The 17,716-nt window shown below is 36.9% G+C and overlaps 1 protein-coding gene across 7 annotated transcripts in view; it reads right to left on the bottom strand.

Moving 5' to 3' along the window:
- slit2.S (slit guidance ligand 2 S homeolog) overlaps window positions 1–17,716 on the bottom strand; it is a 217,231-nt gene that overhangs the window by 19,285 nt on the left and 180,230 nt on the right. For 4 of the 7 annotated variants that reach the window (XM_041573434.1, XM_041573462.1, XM_041573452.1 and 1 more), the window contains 11 exons: window positions 15,828–15,994; window positions 14,680–14,812; window positions 12,481–12,549; window positions 11,743–11,814; window positions 11,401–11,472; window positions 10,769–10,840; window positions 9,389–9,552; window positions 4,456–4,580; window positions 3,812–3,909; window positions 1,455–1,594; window positions 893–919 (listed from right to left, as the gene is read on the bottom strand). In XM_041573434.1, coding sequence (XP_041429368.1) covers window positions 893–919; window positions 1,455–1,594; window positions 3,812–3,909; window positions 4,456–4,580; window positions 9,389–9,552; window positions 10,769–10,840; window positions 11,401–11,472; window positions 11,743–11,814; window positions 12,481–12,549; window positions 14,680–14,812; window positions 15,828–15,994 — 1,139 coding nt within the window. 7 annotated transcript variants of the gene reach the window in all.

Below are 17,716 nucleotides of genomic sequence, written 5' to 3'. Positions count from 1 at the left end.
CGACAATGTGAGCATTTGATAGTGAGGATGCGCGACATTAATTTCTGCCTAGAGAAACTTCACTAGGAATCTTACGCTCAGGTTAATTTGCATAGGGCTGGAAATTTACAGTTGTATGGACGTCTTTATTTTAAATGTTGGTGCAAATACTTACAAATTACACTTTTAAAAACACATATCCAGGGAACCTTAATAAAGACAATAGAGTTATTCTATTGCCCTACACATGAGCCCACTGGAAAATTAACGTTCCATATGTTAGTAAATGTATGGGGAAAACCCGGGTACCCAAAAAAAGTTTGTTAGGTCTTTTGCAGGCAATCATGATGAAAAAAGGTAAAGACACCAGCGTTTTTTGGGCTTTGATGCATTTTCGGCTCACAGAATATAATGTAAGTGACAAGTGAGATTGAGGAAGATCTGGCTACTTTAATGCACTTCTCTGGTCTGAGGTGGTGAAGGCAACTCTGGCGAAAGAAGTCGTTCAGTACAATCCACATTTTAGTGAGTTTGCAGAGTAGCATCCGTTCGCCAGAGCAAAAAGTCGCCTGGCAATAGAGTGCGAATGAACGGTAGCACCAGTCTCTTTCAGTAGCGAATTGGTGATATCCCTGCGGGCGGTAACGCTAGCATTAGCCACTTTGACCTTTAGTAAATTTGCCCCTTAGTGAGAGTGTGGCATATGATGTGACTTTGAGTGTGCAAATAAACCCAATTATTTATGCACTCCCCATACTCAGAATCAGTCATTCATAGTACCATGCACATGTCATACAAATATTAATTTCATATTGTTAAAAAGCAAAGAAGCACATCAAATAGGCACTACTTCACTGCAAATTGCTTTGGTCTTCAGTAGAAAAAGAAGTAGGAGAAAAGGACGATGACTAACCTTTTTCCACCTCATTCAATTTAGCAGCTTGCGCGACAAAGACAGGAGAGACAAGATACATATGTGTTCATTGGGAAAACACCAAGCACAGCACATTTAGCCAACAAAGACTTGGAAGCATATTTAGTAATGACACTATGCAGAGCAAAACTAATGTTATCTACAAATAAAATATACTGGAAGAAATGATGTTACAACAAGCATAGTGGCCAACTAAAGATGTAAAATGCTTTAAAACTACACAGGACAAAAATAATTACATCTAAAATGCTCACACACAATAGTGAATGCTAAAAACAACCCTGAAGAATGATATATGATATAGCGAATGATCTGAAAATGTAATGAATGTTTTGTACATTATTCTACATTTACTCCCTAAGAAGCACATTGACAATCATCTTTGCTTTTTGACGTAAATGTTTGGGTACAAAATAAAGGGCAAAGATAGTGAATAATTTGCTTTCTATTAGAAAAAGGATCTGCAAAAAAAACCCCGAATTTAGTTCTAGACACTGCATCATTTTTCTTTCATATACATTTGTGCCATTGGCATTCTCACCTGTGTATTCTGGTGGGCAACGGCACGTGTAATTGTTAATGCCATCGACACAAGTAGAATTATTTTCGCAGTCATTATCTTCACAGTCGTCAATGTTGACCTCGCAATTTTCACCTTCAAATCCATCGGTGCAAGCACACCTTTAACATTAAATAGAAAATGATATAGTCAGTATCATTTTTAATACTAAAATACTAAATTATTATTATTATTAATATTGATCAAGCATTTCAGTATTTTTAGACCCTATAGGGGTGCACCACTTCTGTGCACCCCCTATTGGGTCTAAAAACATAGGGGTTTTCATGTTTGCTCTGCATAGTGGCATTACTGAATATGCTTCCAAGTCTTTGTACTTTTTTGTTGGCTTAATGTGCTGTGCTTGGTGTTTTCCCAATGAACACATAGGGGCAAATTCATCAAGGGTTGAATATCGACTTCGATATTCGACTGGGAATGAAAATCCTTCGACTTCGAATATCAAAGCTGAAGGATTTTGCGCAAATATTTTGATCGAACGATCGAAGGAATAATCGTTCGATCGAACAATTAAATCCTTCGAATCGAACGATTCGAAGGATTTTAATCCAACGATCGAAGGATTATCCTTCGACCAAAAAAACTTAGCCAAGCCTATGGGGACCTTCCCCATAGGCTAACATTGGGTTTGGTAGCTTTTAGGTGGCGAACTAGGGGGTCGAAGTTTTTTCTTAAAGAGACAGTACTTCGACTATCGAATGGTCGAATAGTCTAACGATTTTTAGTTTGAATCCTTCGATTCGAAGTCGAAGGTTGAAGTAGCCCATTCGATGGTCGAAGTAGCCAAAAAAACACTTCAAAATTCCAAATATTTTTTCTTCTATTCCTTCACATCGAAGTTAATGAATTGGCCCCATACTGTATGTAGTTCAGTGTTTTTAAACCCAATAGGGGTGCACAGTCATGTACTACGACTGAAGGTTTTTAGTTATTTTAGTGACTTAATTACATAATTCCAGCAGCTCTTTGGGGGGAGGCAAAAAGATCTGCGTAACGTACACGTTAAAGTCAATGGGCGTCCGAATAATGTGGATGCGCGTCAGTTTTGACGCCTGCGAAATTTGTGACAGGCACCCAATCTTTTTTGGTGCTGGCGAATTTTCACGGCGGTTTTGTGAATTTATTCATGGATATTCGCCGCAAATTCGTGCCTGCCGAATTTATTCAACTAATCTCTGATGGCGTTGCACTCTCCACCTTGCACCAATCCCAAATAAGGGAAGCGGTATTATCAACCTTAGATCTTCAAATGGACAGGAGGGCAGAAAAATGTGTACTCTATACTCTATACTGTGCTTCCTACACCCCCACAACCTTTAATCCTAGGTAAGTCTTCTTGATTACCTGGCTCACAACCTAGGAACAGTTTTTTACTATCATCACGGTTCCAGTGCTACCGTCTCCAAAAAATTATGTCTATTTTAGCATTTAGGACACTACTAATCTATTATTAAATCCGCTATTTCTTGAAAATTTTCTTTACCCATAAAATTTGTTGTTTTTTTGAATTTTTTTTTAGTACTTATCACTTATTATTATTATTTTTTTCTGCAATTTAATTAAACAGTATTTATAAAACAATAAAGATAACATTAACATGTTATTCAGATGAGTTTAAAAGTTGAATTTTTATAACGGTACCTCTAACTTTAGGATTATTGCTAAATGAGATTCAAGGAAAAGTATTTCATTAACGCAACTAATATCTTAACAAGCTTAATGGATAGATTAGCATGCCAAAGTGATTGTATCCACATCGTTTCTATAGAGGGATTTCATTCATTTTTCATATTGCATGCTGAGTGTAATTTAATTTTTGATTAAATAACCGTGCATTAGCAATAATGGCAGAGTGTTGGTCTGCTTCTATAGTGACAAAAATCAAATGATTCATTAACCTTTCTTTTTAAGATCTAAGACCATGTTTAAATTTAACATGTACGTGGTAATTTTCCAGCATTCCTAAGTGCACTTGTTAAACCTTACATGTTTCTAGAAGCTACCGGCCTAATAATTAACAGCTATCAGTGGCTGCTCAATCATAATGTTTTTGTAAAAAGTCACATTTTAAAGCATAGCAATCCAATTTTAGAATTATTTAATCCAAATTATGATAATAAACAGCTGGAGACTTAAGATTCTTAATTACTGTAAGACTTGCGTGCAAAGAAAGTGTGTGTCTGATGATCAGTTCCAGTCTTGGTTTCAAGTATTTTAATATACGGTGCATGGTGTCGTTCTTATGTGAGTGTTCAGGAGCACACAGCTTAGAATGAACATAGAACATGAAGATAGAGGTGTTCCATATAGTTACGTACCAGAATCCTTCTTTGTCTCCTTCCTTCAAATGGCAGGTACCACCATTATGGCACGGGTTACTTATGCAAGCATGGATTGGTACGTCACAGTCTTGCCCCTAAAAATGTAGACTTGTTACCACTGAGTACTGAAGAGTATCTATTCTTAATAGTGATGGGTGAATTTATTCGGCAGGCATGAATTCGCAGCAAATTCCCGTGATTCGCTGCCAATACATTTACGAAACCGCTGCGAAAATTTGCCGGCGTAAAAAAAAAATGGAAGCCGGCATCAAAAAAATAGACGTAGGCGTCAAAAACTAGATACCAGCGCTGTTTCGCAAATTTTTCGCCATTTTGCGAATTTTGAGGAAAATTCGTAAATTTTTCAGCGAAGAGACTCCACAAATTCGCCCATCACTAATTCTTAACTGTAAAATATTATCAGATACCTGTGTGTGCACAGACCATTTCTCTGAATATATGATATCATACATGCATGGTTGACACCCTTGTAAGACTGCTAATGCAGTTGTGTATGTAGGCTATCATAGAGGCAATCATGCAGCTCAAAAGCACTGGGAGAAGAGAAGACTTCTCTCATCTATTCTTTCATCTATATGTCTAACAAAGGTAAGATAGAATGAGCTCTTAAATCCAAATACCTTAAAGCCATAAGGACATGTGCATCGGTAGAATTCTACAGGATCATTGTTACAGGTGCCATTGTTCTTGCAAGGATTTGATAAGCAGGGGTTACATTTAGCAAGAATGTTAACATCGACAGGTCCTGGAACACAAAAACAGACAACAACAATGATAGCAATGAATACAAATATTTTGCTTGTGAATTGGAATAGTAATCTAATACAATATGCTCCAAAAGTCTTCATAAGACCTTACTGCTGAGTTTTAAAACGCCCAATTTATGAATAAAAAATTAATTTTGTATATTCAAAAATACAGGTTAAATCCCATTAATTGCAGTGGATACATTTATATTAAGGGTCAATTTTATAATACACTGAATTAGTGAAAACTGCTTAAATTTTGTATTTTTTTTACTTCTCCTATTAAGAAAACTTCTAATTTGCAGAAAATGTTTCATTTCCTACACTTATCAAATGCGTTTCACTTTTGACCATTCTTACTAAATGTAAATAAATTAAAAAAAACAAAGCTGTATTTTTAACTCAAATCCAATACTAAAATTGGAGAAACAATATTTTCTACCAGTCTATAATTTTGTTAAAGTCTTTTAAATACTCTCAAATTAATGATTTTTCAGTAACCTGTTTTAACTACAAAACTTCCAGTAAAAATTGTTACTTCTAAAAAATGTAAACAGAACCCTACTTGTAGTTGGTACATACTATATTATTTATACAAATTAAAAAAAAAACTTTTAAATAGTATTCTTATTTTTAAAATTAAAAAAGTCCAAGATTTATAATGTTAAATTTGTGGTCCACCATCTGGTCTACAATTCCCAGGATTCTCAGCCACCTGGATACTGACTGAAACAGCGGGGAGTTGTAATTTACATTGGCTGCAGGATTTGCAAATTGAATATGTCTACATAAAGGGATAAAACACAGTAATAATCACCAGACTGGGGTATTCTTAGTGATATCTTTCTTTCAAGGGGTCGGGTGTAGGAGTTTTATGTCATTGCACAAGGTGGTTGATAAGAAAATAGGACAGAGACCAGGATAAAGCATGCAAGTCAGAGACCAGGATTCCATATTTAAACATGAAGGAAGGTCTGAAGGATTGACTTGCACATCAACTGCTTCTTGACGCAAGGGAGCTTATGCCCTTACCTGCGATGGGAAAACCACAAGGCCCTGGGATTTCTAGGGTAAGGATTATGGCAAAGTTGAAAGTAAAAGATTGAAAGGTTGTTAGAAGACTTAGCAGATATAATAAATACACAGTAAGAAACACATGGCAAGCTAGATAACCAAAAACTTTAGCTTTTATCATTCTACAATTTAGACAATGATAGCAAATGTCTGGTTGCCTTGAGTTACATATCATAAACAATACAGAGAAGCATGAACATAGCCCACTATAGGCCGCACCCGATGATATTTGTATTGATAAATTAAAGAAAACGAGTAGAGCAATCCAGAAGCAGGTTTCCTGTTACAAAGTGATTTATTTCAGACTACCAAACACACAACATGTTTCGGGCCTCACACGCCCTTTATTAACACTTGATAAAGGGCACGTGAGGCCTGAAATTTGTTGTGTGTTTGGTAGTCTGGAATAAATCACTTTTTAGCAGGAAACCTGCTTCTGGATTGCTCTACTCGTTTTCTTTAATTTATCATTACTAGGGATGTAGCGAACGTCGGAAAAAAAGTTCGCGAACATATTCGCGAACTTGCGCAAAAACGCGAGCGGTTCGCGAACGGTTCGCGAACCCCATAGACTTCAATGGGAAGGCGAACTTTAACATCTAGAAAAGACATTTCTGGCCAGAAAAATGATTTTAAAGTTGTTTAAAGGGTGCAACGACCTGGACAGTGGCATGCCAGAGGGGGATCAAGGGCAAAAATGTATCTGAAAAATCTGCCTGTGTGTGCTTGGAAGAGATAGTGTAGGGGGAGAGCTGTTAGTGATTTCAGGGACAGATGATAGTAAGTTTGCTGGCTAGTAATCTGCTTGATACTGCTCTGTATTGGAGGGACAGAAGTCTGCAGGGATTTGAGGGACATTTTAGCTTAGGTAGCTTTGCTGGCTAGTAATCTACTGTTCTCTTTAAACAACTGCCATACGTTGACCTTGTAGGCATTGTTTGCCCAGTTTTTTTGGACGCAGCCACTGAAGCACAGTTGCCATAAAAAATATGCCATATAAATGCTGAAAATAGTAATTTTTCGCCATACGTTGACCTTGTAGACATTGTTTGCCCAGTTTTTTTGGTTGCAGCCACTGAAGCACAGTTGCCAGAAAAAATATGCCATATAAATGCTGAAAATAGTCATTTTTTGCCATACGTTGACCTTGTAGGCATTGTTTGCCCAGTTTTTTTGGTCGCAGCCACTGAAGCACAGTTGCCAGAAAAAATATGCCATATAAATGCTGAAAATAGTCATTTTTTGCCATATACGTTGAGTCAACGTATGGCAAAAAATGACTATTTTCAGCATTTATATGGCATATTTTTTCTGGCCTCTGTGCTTCAGTGGCTGCGGCCAAAAACACTGTGCAAATAATGCCTACAAGGTCAACGTATACACTACTACAGCGGTGGATACGGATTACGTAAAATATATGAATGCTGCTTGAAAAAAAGTAACTCAAGTGGTTTTTCTAGAGACGATAATATTATCAATATTTAGACAAAATGTGAACAAGCTCACACAGCTAGATGGCGGGTTGAAGAAAACAGTGTGCAAATAATGCCTACAAGGTCAACGTATACACTACTACAGCGGTGGATACGGATTACGTAAAATATATTATGGCTGCTTGAAAAAAGTCACTCCGGTGTTTTTTCTGGAGACGGTAATATTATGGATATTTAGACAGAATGTGAACAAGGTCACACAGCTAGATGGCGGGTTGAAGAAAACAGTGTGCAAATAATGCCTACAAGGTCAACGTATACACTACTACAGCGGTGGATACGGATTACGTAAAATATATTATGGCTGCTTGAAAAAAGTCACTCCGGTGTTTTTTCTGGAGACGGTAATATTATGGATATTTAGACAGAATGTGAACAAGGTCACACAGCTAGATGGCGGGTTGAAGAAAACACTGTGCAAATAATGCCTACAAGGTCAACGTATACACTACTACAGCGGTGGATACGGATTACGTAAAATATATGAATGCTGCTTGAAAAAAAGTAACTCAAGTGGTTTTTCTAGAGACGATAATATTATCAATATTTAGACAAAATGTGAACAAGCTCACACAGCTAGATGGCGGGTTGAAGAAAACAGTGTGCAAATAATGCCTACAAGGTCAACGTATACACTACTACAGCGGTGGATACGGATTACGTAAAATATATTATGGCTGCTTGAAAAAAGTCACTCCGGTGTTTTTTCTGGAGACGGTAATATTATGGATATTTAGACAGAATGTGAACAAGGTCACACAGCTAGATGGCGGGTTGAAGAAAACAGTGTGCAAATAATGCCTACAGGGCAAATAATGCCTAAAAGGTCAACTTATACACTACTACAGCGGTAGTAAAATAAAAAAAAGTAAAATAAAAAAAAAATGAATATTAAAAAAAAAAAATTAAAGTTGGTGCTGCTGAACTACTAGGAGCAGCAGATTAGCACACCAGTCCCACTCCCCAACACTGCTAGACTAATAGCACTGGGCTCTTATAGTAGTAGTAGTAGTAGTAGTAAAACAACAAAAAAATAAATAAAAGCAGTCCTTACAAGGACTACTGTTATTGCAGCAGTCAGCAGATGAGATCAGAAGCAGGACAGCTGCCCACTGCAGCTACATACAGAGCACTGCAGTAGAAGGTAGATTACTAGCCAGCAAAGCTACCTAAGCTAAAATGTCCCTCAAACCCCTGCAGACTTCTGTCCCTCCAATAACAGAGCAGTATCAAAACGATTACTAGCCAGCAAACTTTCAACTGTCCCTGAAATCACTAACAGGCAGCAGCTCTCTCCCTACACTATCTCTTCAGCACACACAGGCAGAGTGAAAAAACGCTGCAGGGCTTCGGTTTTTATAGGGAAGGGGAGTGGTCCAGGGGAGAGCTTCCTGATTGGCTGCCATGTACCTGCTGGTCTGGGGTGAGAGGGCAAAAAAAAGCGCCAACAATGGCGAACCCAAAATGGCGAACGTCGCGCGACGTTCGCGAACTTCCGGCGAGCGCGAACACCCGATGTTCGCGCGAACAAGTTCGCCGGCGAACAGTTCGCGACATCTCTAATCATTACACTGAAGACCAGCGCTGAGGTCTAAGAGGATACAAATGCCACGGTATTTAAAACTTGTGTGCTGAAATATCCCGTTTTGATATTTGTATTGAATATATTTCTTCTGTACATCTGTTTTGAGGTTTGTCCCCAGCATAGGGGAGTGTACAATCCATCCAAAACTGTGTTACACATTTCATTGAGACAGATGATGGTGTTTAAGAGATGCTTTGCTTCGGAACTGTTTTAAAAGCATGTTAACAGCATGAGCCGCTTCAAAGTTGCAAAATGAAAAAAATCTACTATAATAATTGTAGATCTGTTTGCAAGGCTAGCTTGGGGCTGCAGCATGCAAGCAATTAAGCCATTTTGTGGCCACAGGCAGAGTTGCACTCCATAACATAGAGAATGGAATAGTGATGTGGCTGATAAGTTTTTGGGCGAAAGTGAAAATTAGGGAATACATTTTTGCCCATAAAGACGTTGAGTTAATTTCCGCTATGTGGGGCCATGATGCAACCCCAGGGAATACAATTTTGTTGCTTCTATTTGATAAAAAAATCCTAAAATTGTAGTTATTTCAAGAATAGTTCCATGAGCTTAAAGCTTTTCCACACTTCTTTGGAATTCCAGTCAGTGATTCTATGGCCAGATTTAAAACCAAACAATAAAAATGGCAGCATGATCTTACCATTGCAGCTGAATTTTTTGGAGGGGGTGGTGAGGAGGAGTTTATCAGCCATTTCTCCAGGACCAGAGCACCTTGCAATCCCAGGTTCTTTATATTCTGACTTCACCCAATCGGAAAGCCACTGCATTTTACAGTCACAATACAGAGGATTCGCCCCAATAGCTCTAAAAGAGGTGGTACAAATGTTTTATTATTATTTACAAAAAGCCTATGCTGGATCAATAACTGGCACTAACAAATGACTCTGCATACACAAGTATGGAATCCGTTATGCAGAAATCCATTATCCAGAAAGCTCCAAATTATGGGAAGGATATCTCCCAGAATCATTAAAGGGCATGTAAAGTCTAAAATAGAATAAGGCTAGAAATGCTGTATTTTGTATACTAAATATAAACATGAACTTACTGCACCACAAGCCTAATCAAACAAATATTTTATGCTTTCAAAGTTGGCTACAGGGGGTCACCATTTTGTAACTTTGTTAAACATCTTTGCAAGACTAAGACTGTGCACATGCTCAGTGTGGTCTGGGCTGCTTAGGGATCGTCATAAACAAAGCTGCTTGAGTTCTGCATGGCTGGGAAGTAAGGCGGGGGCTCCCCCTGCTGTTCATAAGTATGATTGTTTCCCTGCTCAGCAGTTAGGGACTGTCTGACAATTCCTATCCACAGCAGTAAATGAAGGGAGAATTTCACTTCATACAGTCAGGTTTCTTATAAAAACAGTACAAATTTTTTAATTAAAGTATATTGGAGCTAGGTTTTTTTTTTCATTTCATTACATAAAAATGGGTTTTTTAATTTTTGCCTTTACATGCCCTTTAACGTTTTTTAATTTTTTTTTCTTTTTCTCTGTAGTAATACAACAGTAACTTGTACCTAATCCCAACTTAGATATAATTATTCATTTTTAGAGGCAAAACAATCCTATTTAGTTTATTTAATGGTTAAATTATTTTTTAGTAAACGTAATGTATAGAGATCAAAATTTACAGACAAAGACATTATCTGGAATACCCCAGGTCCCGAGCATTCTGCATAACAGCTCCTATGCCTATATAAGACTGGAGATACAAAACAATCCCAAACGACACCGGACCGTCCCCTCAAAATACATTCATTTTCTATGGCTTATCAGTGCTCTGCATAGCCAATTACATGTTTTTTAATTATCACAGTTCAGGTTTGACTTGCTGTGGTTACATGTTTCCTTCAGCAAATAAGACCTCATATAGCTAGCTATAAGCAATGAAGCAGCTGTGTATTTTGGAGAGGGTAGAGCAATGCATAGCCTCTCCAGATCGTGTATGTGTTTCCTATAAATAGCCGTCTATTTCACTAGTAGCATCTGTTTCTAAAAAAATGAACAGAGTCTTACAGATGTGACAGTGCAGAAAGATCACTGAATGCTCCTTCAGGTATAGCAGAGACGTCATTGCCGTGCAAGGATCTACAAGAGCAGAAACAGACACATGTTATTCCCCCAGATGTTCAAACATTTCTTCATCCAAGTTAAAAACCTGCCTTAGTAACATACAGATCCCTGAGGCATTGATATTTTGTTACCCGCTGCTATTTTGGTGTGTATTGTATCTGCATATGGTGAGTTTTTAAGAGAAAAATCATTTTGCTTCAGGTAATAGAATATGGTACTTCTAATTGTCCAAAAGTTTCCTTAACATCTCTGCTTACTTTGTGTTACCTGCACCAACTAATATAATAATATACTAAAGGGATGCTGGCACCTTTACAAAATAAACATGTTTTTATCCCCTGCACCTGATTTCATGGAGGGGACATTTTTCCAGGTCAAAGGCAGCAACCTGACCTCCTATGCATCTTTATAAATAGGTGTTGAATGTCTAAATGGCTGCACAACTAAGAATGCTCTTTTTTGAGGAAAGTTAAATGGGATTAATATCCCTTATAAAAAATACAGAATTCAGGAAGAACACATTCTACATAAATGTTTGCTTTTCAGGAACATTTGCAGGGGCACTTGATACTCACAAAAGTCTCAGAGACTTCAACCTATCAAATGCTCGAAGTGGAATGCACCTAAGACGATTGTAACTAAGAATCCTAAAAGAAAGGAGCAAAGTTACTAGTAAGGAGAGGCTAATGCAAATAGGCCTCCTGTTATTGTTTGCAAACCCCAATGATAAATACAAAAGGTACAAAACTACATAAAACCTTAAGCATATTAAAAGATTAATCTTCCTAAAGAAAGTACTGCATGACTCTAAAGGGAATAATATGTTTAAAAGTTTTAAAACTTCTATATATTATTGACAGATGATTCTGCTCATTTGAGAAGCCCCCAAATTTTTTAAGGTATCTGTTTATACTTACAAGGTAAGGAGCTGAGTCATGTTGCTGAAGCTGTGGTTAGAAAGAGTGCTGATCTGGTTGTTGCTCAGGTCGCTTTAAAAAAAGCCACACAGTGTTTGTAAAATTCAAATGTTAAATTATTAAATATATACATAAACATAAAATAAGTTAAGGGGAAGTGAATAATAACTATTTTTATTGTTATGTGTCTCAATGACAAACATGTTGCATTGTGTAGGTGGGGAGTCAGGACCAGTCAGAGAACTACAATTTATCTTTTGATGTATAAAGGGAGAGTTGTGATTGGCTACTCTCATCTAACTGTACCTTTGAGGACAGACCTTTGCAAAATTACCCACTGCCCATTATTAACATTCATATATATGCATTCTTCTAATAATGTTAGATGGTAATCCACATGTAAATCAGTCACCAGTTTATTATTGATCGTTGCCTACAATGATAAAAAGATACAAATGAGAATATGGCTGTCAAATCGGCGTCCTTTGCTGCTTTATGACTGTATATTTACATTTGTAGTCACTTAATTTCAATTTATAGATTGATTGTGCATGTCATCTTCATTAACAATTACTGTGCCAAAGGGTTGGCTTGGAAATATAAGATGGAAGCTCATACATAATCATGGTTTGTATTAATAAGAGTTAAGCTTTTTTTTCATCAATTACATTTTAGAAGATAAAGTTTTAGACCCATTTGAAGTGACTTCATATTTGCTCTAACCTCCATGATACTTACATAAGTGTCAAGTGCATATAGTTGGATAGTTCCTTTGGAACAAGTGGAAACACATTTCCATCCAAATATCTGAAACACAAATTTATTTATTTTTTTTAAAAAAATGCAATATTAGTTCCAATCTCCATCTTTTTTAGATGGATAATATTTCCCATTCATAATTTTATTTTCCGTATAGTCATATTTGTGATCATGGTGTGAAGTGGCAATGGAACCAACAACACCTTGCAGCAAGTAGAACTGCCTGTAGGCTAACAAAGACACTGTTTATTTCATGCAAAGTACTATATTTTCCCTTTCAACAAATGTTCTTAAATCTTGACTTTTTAGTTATGACTACAGTAGGGAAATGCAAGAACACACATACAAGGAAAGAGGTCCTGCACCCCTTTTCCATAGCTCTCCATGTCATTCCTCATGATCTGTCATGAGAAGAAGGTACAATATGAGAGTTTAACTCTAGTGTGCAGAGCATACAGTATTTCATTTATGTGTGGAATTGCTTTGTTTTTATGACCACTTGGGGTGCTGTTTTTATTGCTGCAAAGTCTCATGACATACTCCAAGTGAACATTCTTAATCAATCCTAACCTTTCAGTGCCAGTGACCTCTATAGGATATTTATTTCCCAGCCAAATAAATGGGTTGAAGCTACTAGTAGGCAGGGTTATTTAGACCACCAGGCTTCTTCCATTAGACATAGGAGCTCAAAACACTCTTGGGGTTATTTACTAAACTCCAAATGCCAAAAACATGAAGAATTTTTAGTGAAAAATAAATAAAAATTATACCCCGAGGAGGGAAAAAGTCTGAATCCTAAAATCCGCCATCTCAGACCTGCAGCGGTTGCATATATGTCAATGGGAGAAGTCCCAACGATTTTTTGATCTATGCTGGGTTTCGTGCAATAATCCGAAAAAATGGATTTGGGTGAAAATTCCCAAAAATTTGTAAAATTCGTATTTTTTCAAGTTTTTTCCCAATCTTTTCCCACAAACCAAATTTTCAGGAAAGTGTATTAAAAGCCGAAAAAAAACGGGCGGATTTGGTAGGAGAATATTGAGATAAATTCGGATTTTGATAAATAACCCCCTCTGTGTGCCAAGGAACTGACATTCTTCACATGTATGTATTTATATTTTATTTTCTGTTGCGTGGGAATGTTTTCACTATGATGTCAATAAAAAGGATAATAAATATGGAGGCACCAGTACCCATACTTTACAAAGTGGTACAATAAAAGGCATTATATTAAATCAATCTCAGCATTCCATAAGCCTCTTCCTATACAAACAATTGTGGCATATTCAGTGACATTATTTATGATAATGGCATACAAAATTCTAATTTGAATGAAACATTACAATGAATTCTATACAGTTGTAACAGCTAATTTTCTTTTTCTGTTCTGTAAGTATGTAATGGTAACATAATCAAGATAATTAAAACAAGCAGAATTTCACCAGAGTATTTATATGAAACTGACCCTGAAACAATTAGACAAGTCATGGTAAGTCGTAAAATCCGCAAAACAGCTAGCGGGGCAGAAAGATTCATTGCAAACTGAAACCATATTTCTTCCGATTATTTTAAGTCATTTCCTTTGAATAACTTCAGCCCCAATTTAAAACAATTTACAGTTCCAATTTGTTAAACAAAATCACTCTTGGCAATGATTTAACGCATGTAATATTTTAAATGTATAGCATAATATCACACCCGTATAGAAATGACAACCAGACCTTCACTAAGTAAGATATGGGTCCGTATTGTTGTACAGAATAATGAATGCATGAAGATGGACCTTTGTGCAAATATTTGCAGAAACCTCCTCTTCATCCATGAATATTGTGTAAAAACCTTGTGAAACCCAATACCAAATGACCAGACTGTTTATATTAGATGGCTTGATGTACATTTTTCCACTCAAGTGTTTTCCGAACCATTTCCCAGGTCATTAAAAGCCAAATTCAGAGGCCATTGGTTGAACGCTCAGATACTTCTAGCACTTCTTCAGCTTGGCCAAAAACAACAAGATTAACAGTTATTGTGATAACATGTGTGGCAAGACTGATTTGTCTTAGAAGGCTGCAGTTATAGTTAGGTCATATTGCGAGTTCTATTGCATTTTTATGCCCCCAAATATATTGAAGTATATATAAAAACTGATAATATAAATACTGCAACTGAGATACTTACAATTCTGTGACCTCCTTAGGGATGCCTTTAGGTAAAGACTTTAGTCCCTTGTTACTGCATCGAACAACAGTATCTAAACATGTGCACTCCGCAGGGCAGCGAGATAGTGGCGAACAGCTATTGTCCTCATTTCCTGGTGTTGGAATGGAAAACATGGACTGAGAACAGTGTTTGATTCTCCAAAAATGCATAAACTCTTCAAGCAGTGTATCTTTTATAATGCAATTATATACGCCTTGGTGATCACAGGTAGTGATGGACGAATTTATTCGCTAGGCGCGAATTTGCGGCGAATTTGCGCTATTCGCCGTCAGCGAATACATTTGCGAAACGACCATGAAAATTCGCCGGAAAAAATTTGGCGGCGTCAAAAAAAAAATTTAGTAAAATACGGGCGCCGGTGTAAAAAAAACGGGCGCCGGCGTCAAAAACAAGACACCGGCGCCATTTCACAAATTTTTTGCCGTTTCGCAAATTTCACTCTGACGAAGCGAAAAATTCGCCCATCACTAATCACAGGTAGGCTGCAGGACACAAGACTTTAATTCTATAGAGAAGTACATGTACATGTATCATTTATGTTTTATAATACGAATGGAATCTTTTTTGTGTGGATTCATAGGCCAAAATCTACAGGTGTGCTACTGCTTAAAGACACAGGTTGGAACAATTATCGAACGTGTGATATAATCCCAAGGAAACTCCCAAAGACTTGTACAGAATCAGTCACCCATGGCAGTGCGGGCAATAATTCTTGCTCATTCTTCCTCTTCATGAATATTTTGTTGACTGGATTTAAATATTGTCACGGCAGTGTTTTATTATATGATGACTGGTTAGGGGCTTCCTTTTTAAAATGTCATATAACATTATCAGTTGGTTACAGAACAATTAATCACACATACTTTGGTAGTAGTAATATATGCATAGACTTCCCTAAGCCACATTTACTTTCATATTTCAGCACAGACTCCTAATCATAACAACTCAGCAAGTAAATAATGTGGGACCATAATGCATGGTCACAGACTGGAGTGAGTCCTCGCATAGACACATCTATAAAAGTTTTAAGGTTAAAGGGAACTGTCAATAGATGGTTTTTGAGATCAAAACTCTTATTGAGAAATGTAAGGCTAGAGGAAACCTACCATCATCACAAGTGAAATCTTGTATAGCCACGTCCTGGATCGGAATCTCCTTAAGAAAATAGGGCTTTTGGCATCGAGGGTTTCCAGTGACAATGCGCTTCTTCCTAAGCCAGTCACCCAACCAAGCCAGGTGGCAGTTGCAGTTGAATGGATTTGCTAAAAGGTTCCTAAATTGACAGAAAGGTTCTTGTTATATTGCTAATCTGATCCAAGTCTGTTTTTCATTTTTTACCCTTACAGTTGTGTATATAATTAACACTTATATGTTAGTTTTTTTACAGATGCAACCAACTCTCTCTCTTACTGTCATTTGCTCACAAATTTCACATGTTCTCTGTGATTCCAGCATGAATTACCTATTTGCAGTGAACTACTGCCAAACAGTTGGCTGAGTTGTTTGCAGTGAGAATGAGGAAGGCCATTCATAAACTATTTACAGTATATCCAAATAACCAGAAGAACCAAACAACAAATTGTACAAGGTGATATCAATAACATTCCCAATTGAGGTATAATATTTGCAGATATGGAAATTCATTTAAAAAATGTTGTGCATAACTATTGCAAATTATAGTGCCATGTACAGTTAATACATAGCCAACTCAATAATAACAAGAACGCAACACATTTCAGCTGAATTCTCATATATCTGATTTAGAAAGTTATTTGATTTTCGTGCCAATCTGACTTGCTGTCAAGCTGCACTCCTTTGCCAATGGAGTAATTTCACATAAGGATGAAGGTGGATTACTTTTTATTACTGGATTTTATCTGACAACCTCCATTTTATTAATTTGTCATCTCTAGATTTTCCATCTCGACACTGCTCCAGAGAGCAAGTTTGCAATCTGAACTGACAGACCAGCTGATTACATGCCAGTTATAAAAATGCATTTACTTGCTATTCAGTCTACCTTTGCCATTCCACCACTTCATTTCTGCCTGTTGACGATTCTACCCTTCATAAACATGCCATCTTTAATTTGAGCAAATTAGCTGCAAGGTGTACATTGTCACATTTCATAGAGATAAATGTTATGCTTGCCCACATTTCTCACCACCGTTTTTCCCTGTTTGCTGATGAATACATGAATAATCCATTTGCTATGTCCTAGTACAGGTTTTACTTTTAATTTTCAAATTCTATAGAGTTATTTATTTTAACACACAAATATAGGATCCAATTTTGTAGCATTAGGCTGGCAAAATGTGTATGTCTGCTCTTCAAAATGAATAGATGTCTTTAGATAGCAAGACTTATTATTATATTTCTCAGCAATGGGCCAGCAATTCCCTCAAGCACTGTTCACAATCTAAAGCAAACTAGGTAATAAACACTGAAAGTTACTGTGCTGTAAAAGCTAGCAAAAAGCATATGATATATTTCCTAGAAATGACTTTCTGTAGAGATACATGTAAGTATTATAAGCCAAATAGGATACGTTAGATATACAAGCCTATGCCATAGATCAGTGATGCCCAAACTGTGGGGCTGCTCCCTGGAGAGGCTCATACAAGTGACAGGGATGTTTTACTTCAAAGCCTTGGTTGAAGGTCCTATTGAAACTTTGATGATCATTTTGTAAGCTAAGGAGGCCCCTGACACCAAAGGTTGGGTCTTCAAACGGGCATTTGGCCAAATATTGGACCTTAAAGCAGTAGATAGATGTGAGTGGGATGATTTTGTACAATTTTGCCTCCATTGACCTCTGCCAATCAGCAACCTAGAAAGCTACCTGGGATATCAGCATCCATATCAGCATTGGTCTTTTCCATACTAATGAAGTCCTAAGTCATAATTCTAACATATTGGTGGTTATTTATCAAAGTCTGAATGCCAAAACTCCAAAAAATTTTGTTTTTTTACTATAAAATACAAATTTCTAGTG

This window comes from Xenopus laevis, chromosome 1S (genome assembly GCF_017654675.1).
Source record: "Xenopus laevis strain J_2021 chromosome 1S, Xenopus_laevis_v10.1, whole genome shotgun sequence".
In the NCBI taxonomy this organism is placed as follows: Eukaryota; Metazoa; Chordata; class Amphibia; order Anura; family Pipidae; genus Xenopus; species Xenopus laevis.
Note: the sequence above shows the minus strand (reverse complement) of the source record. Positions and strands in the feature narration are given on the sequence as shown.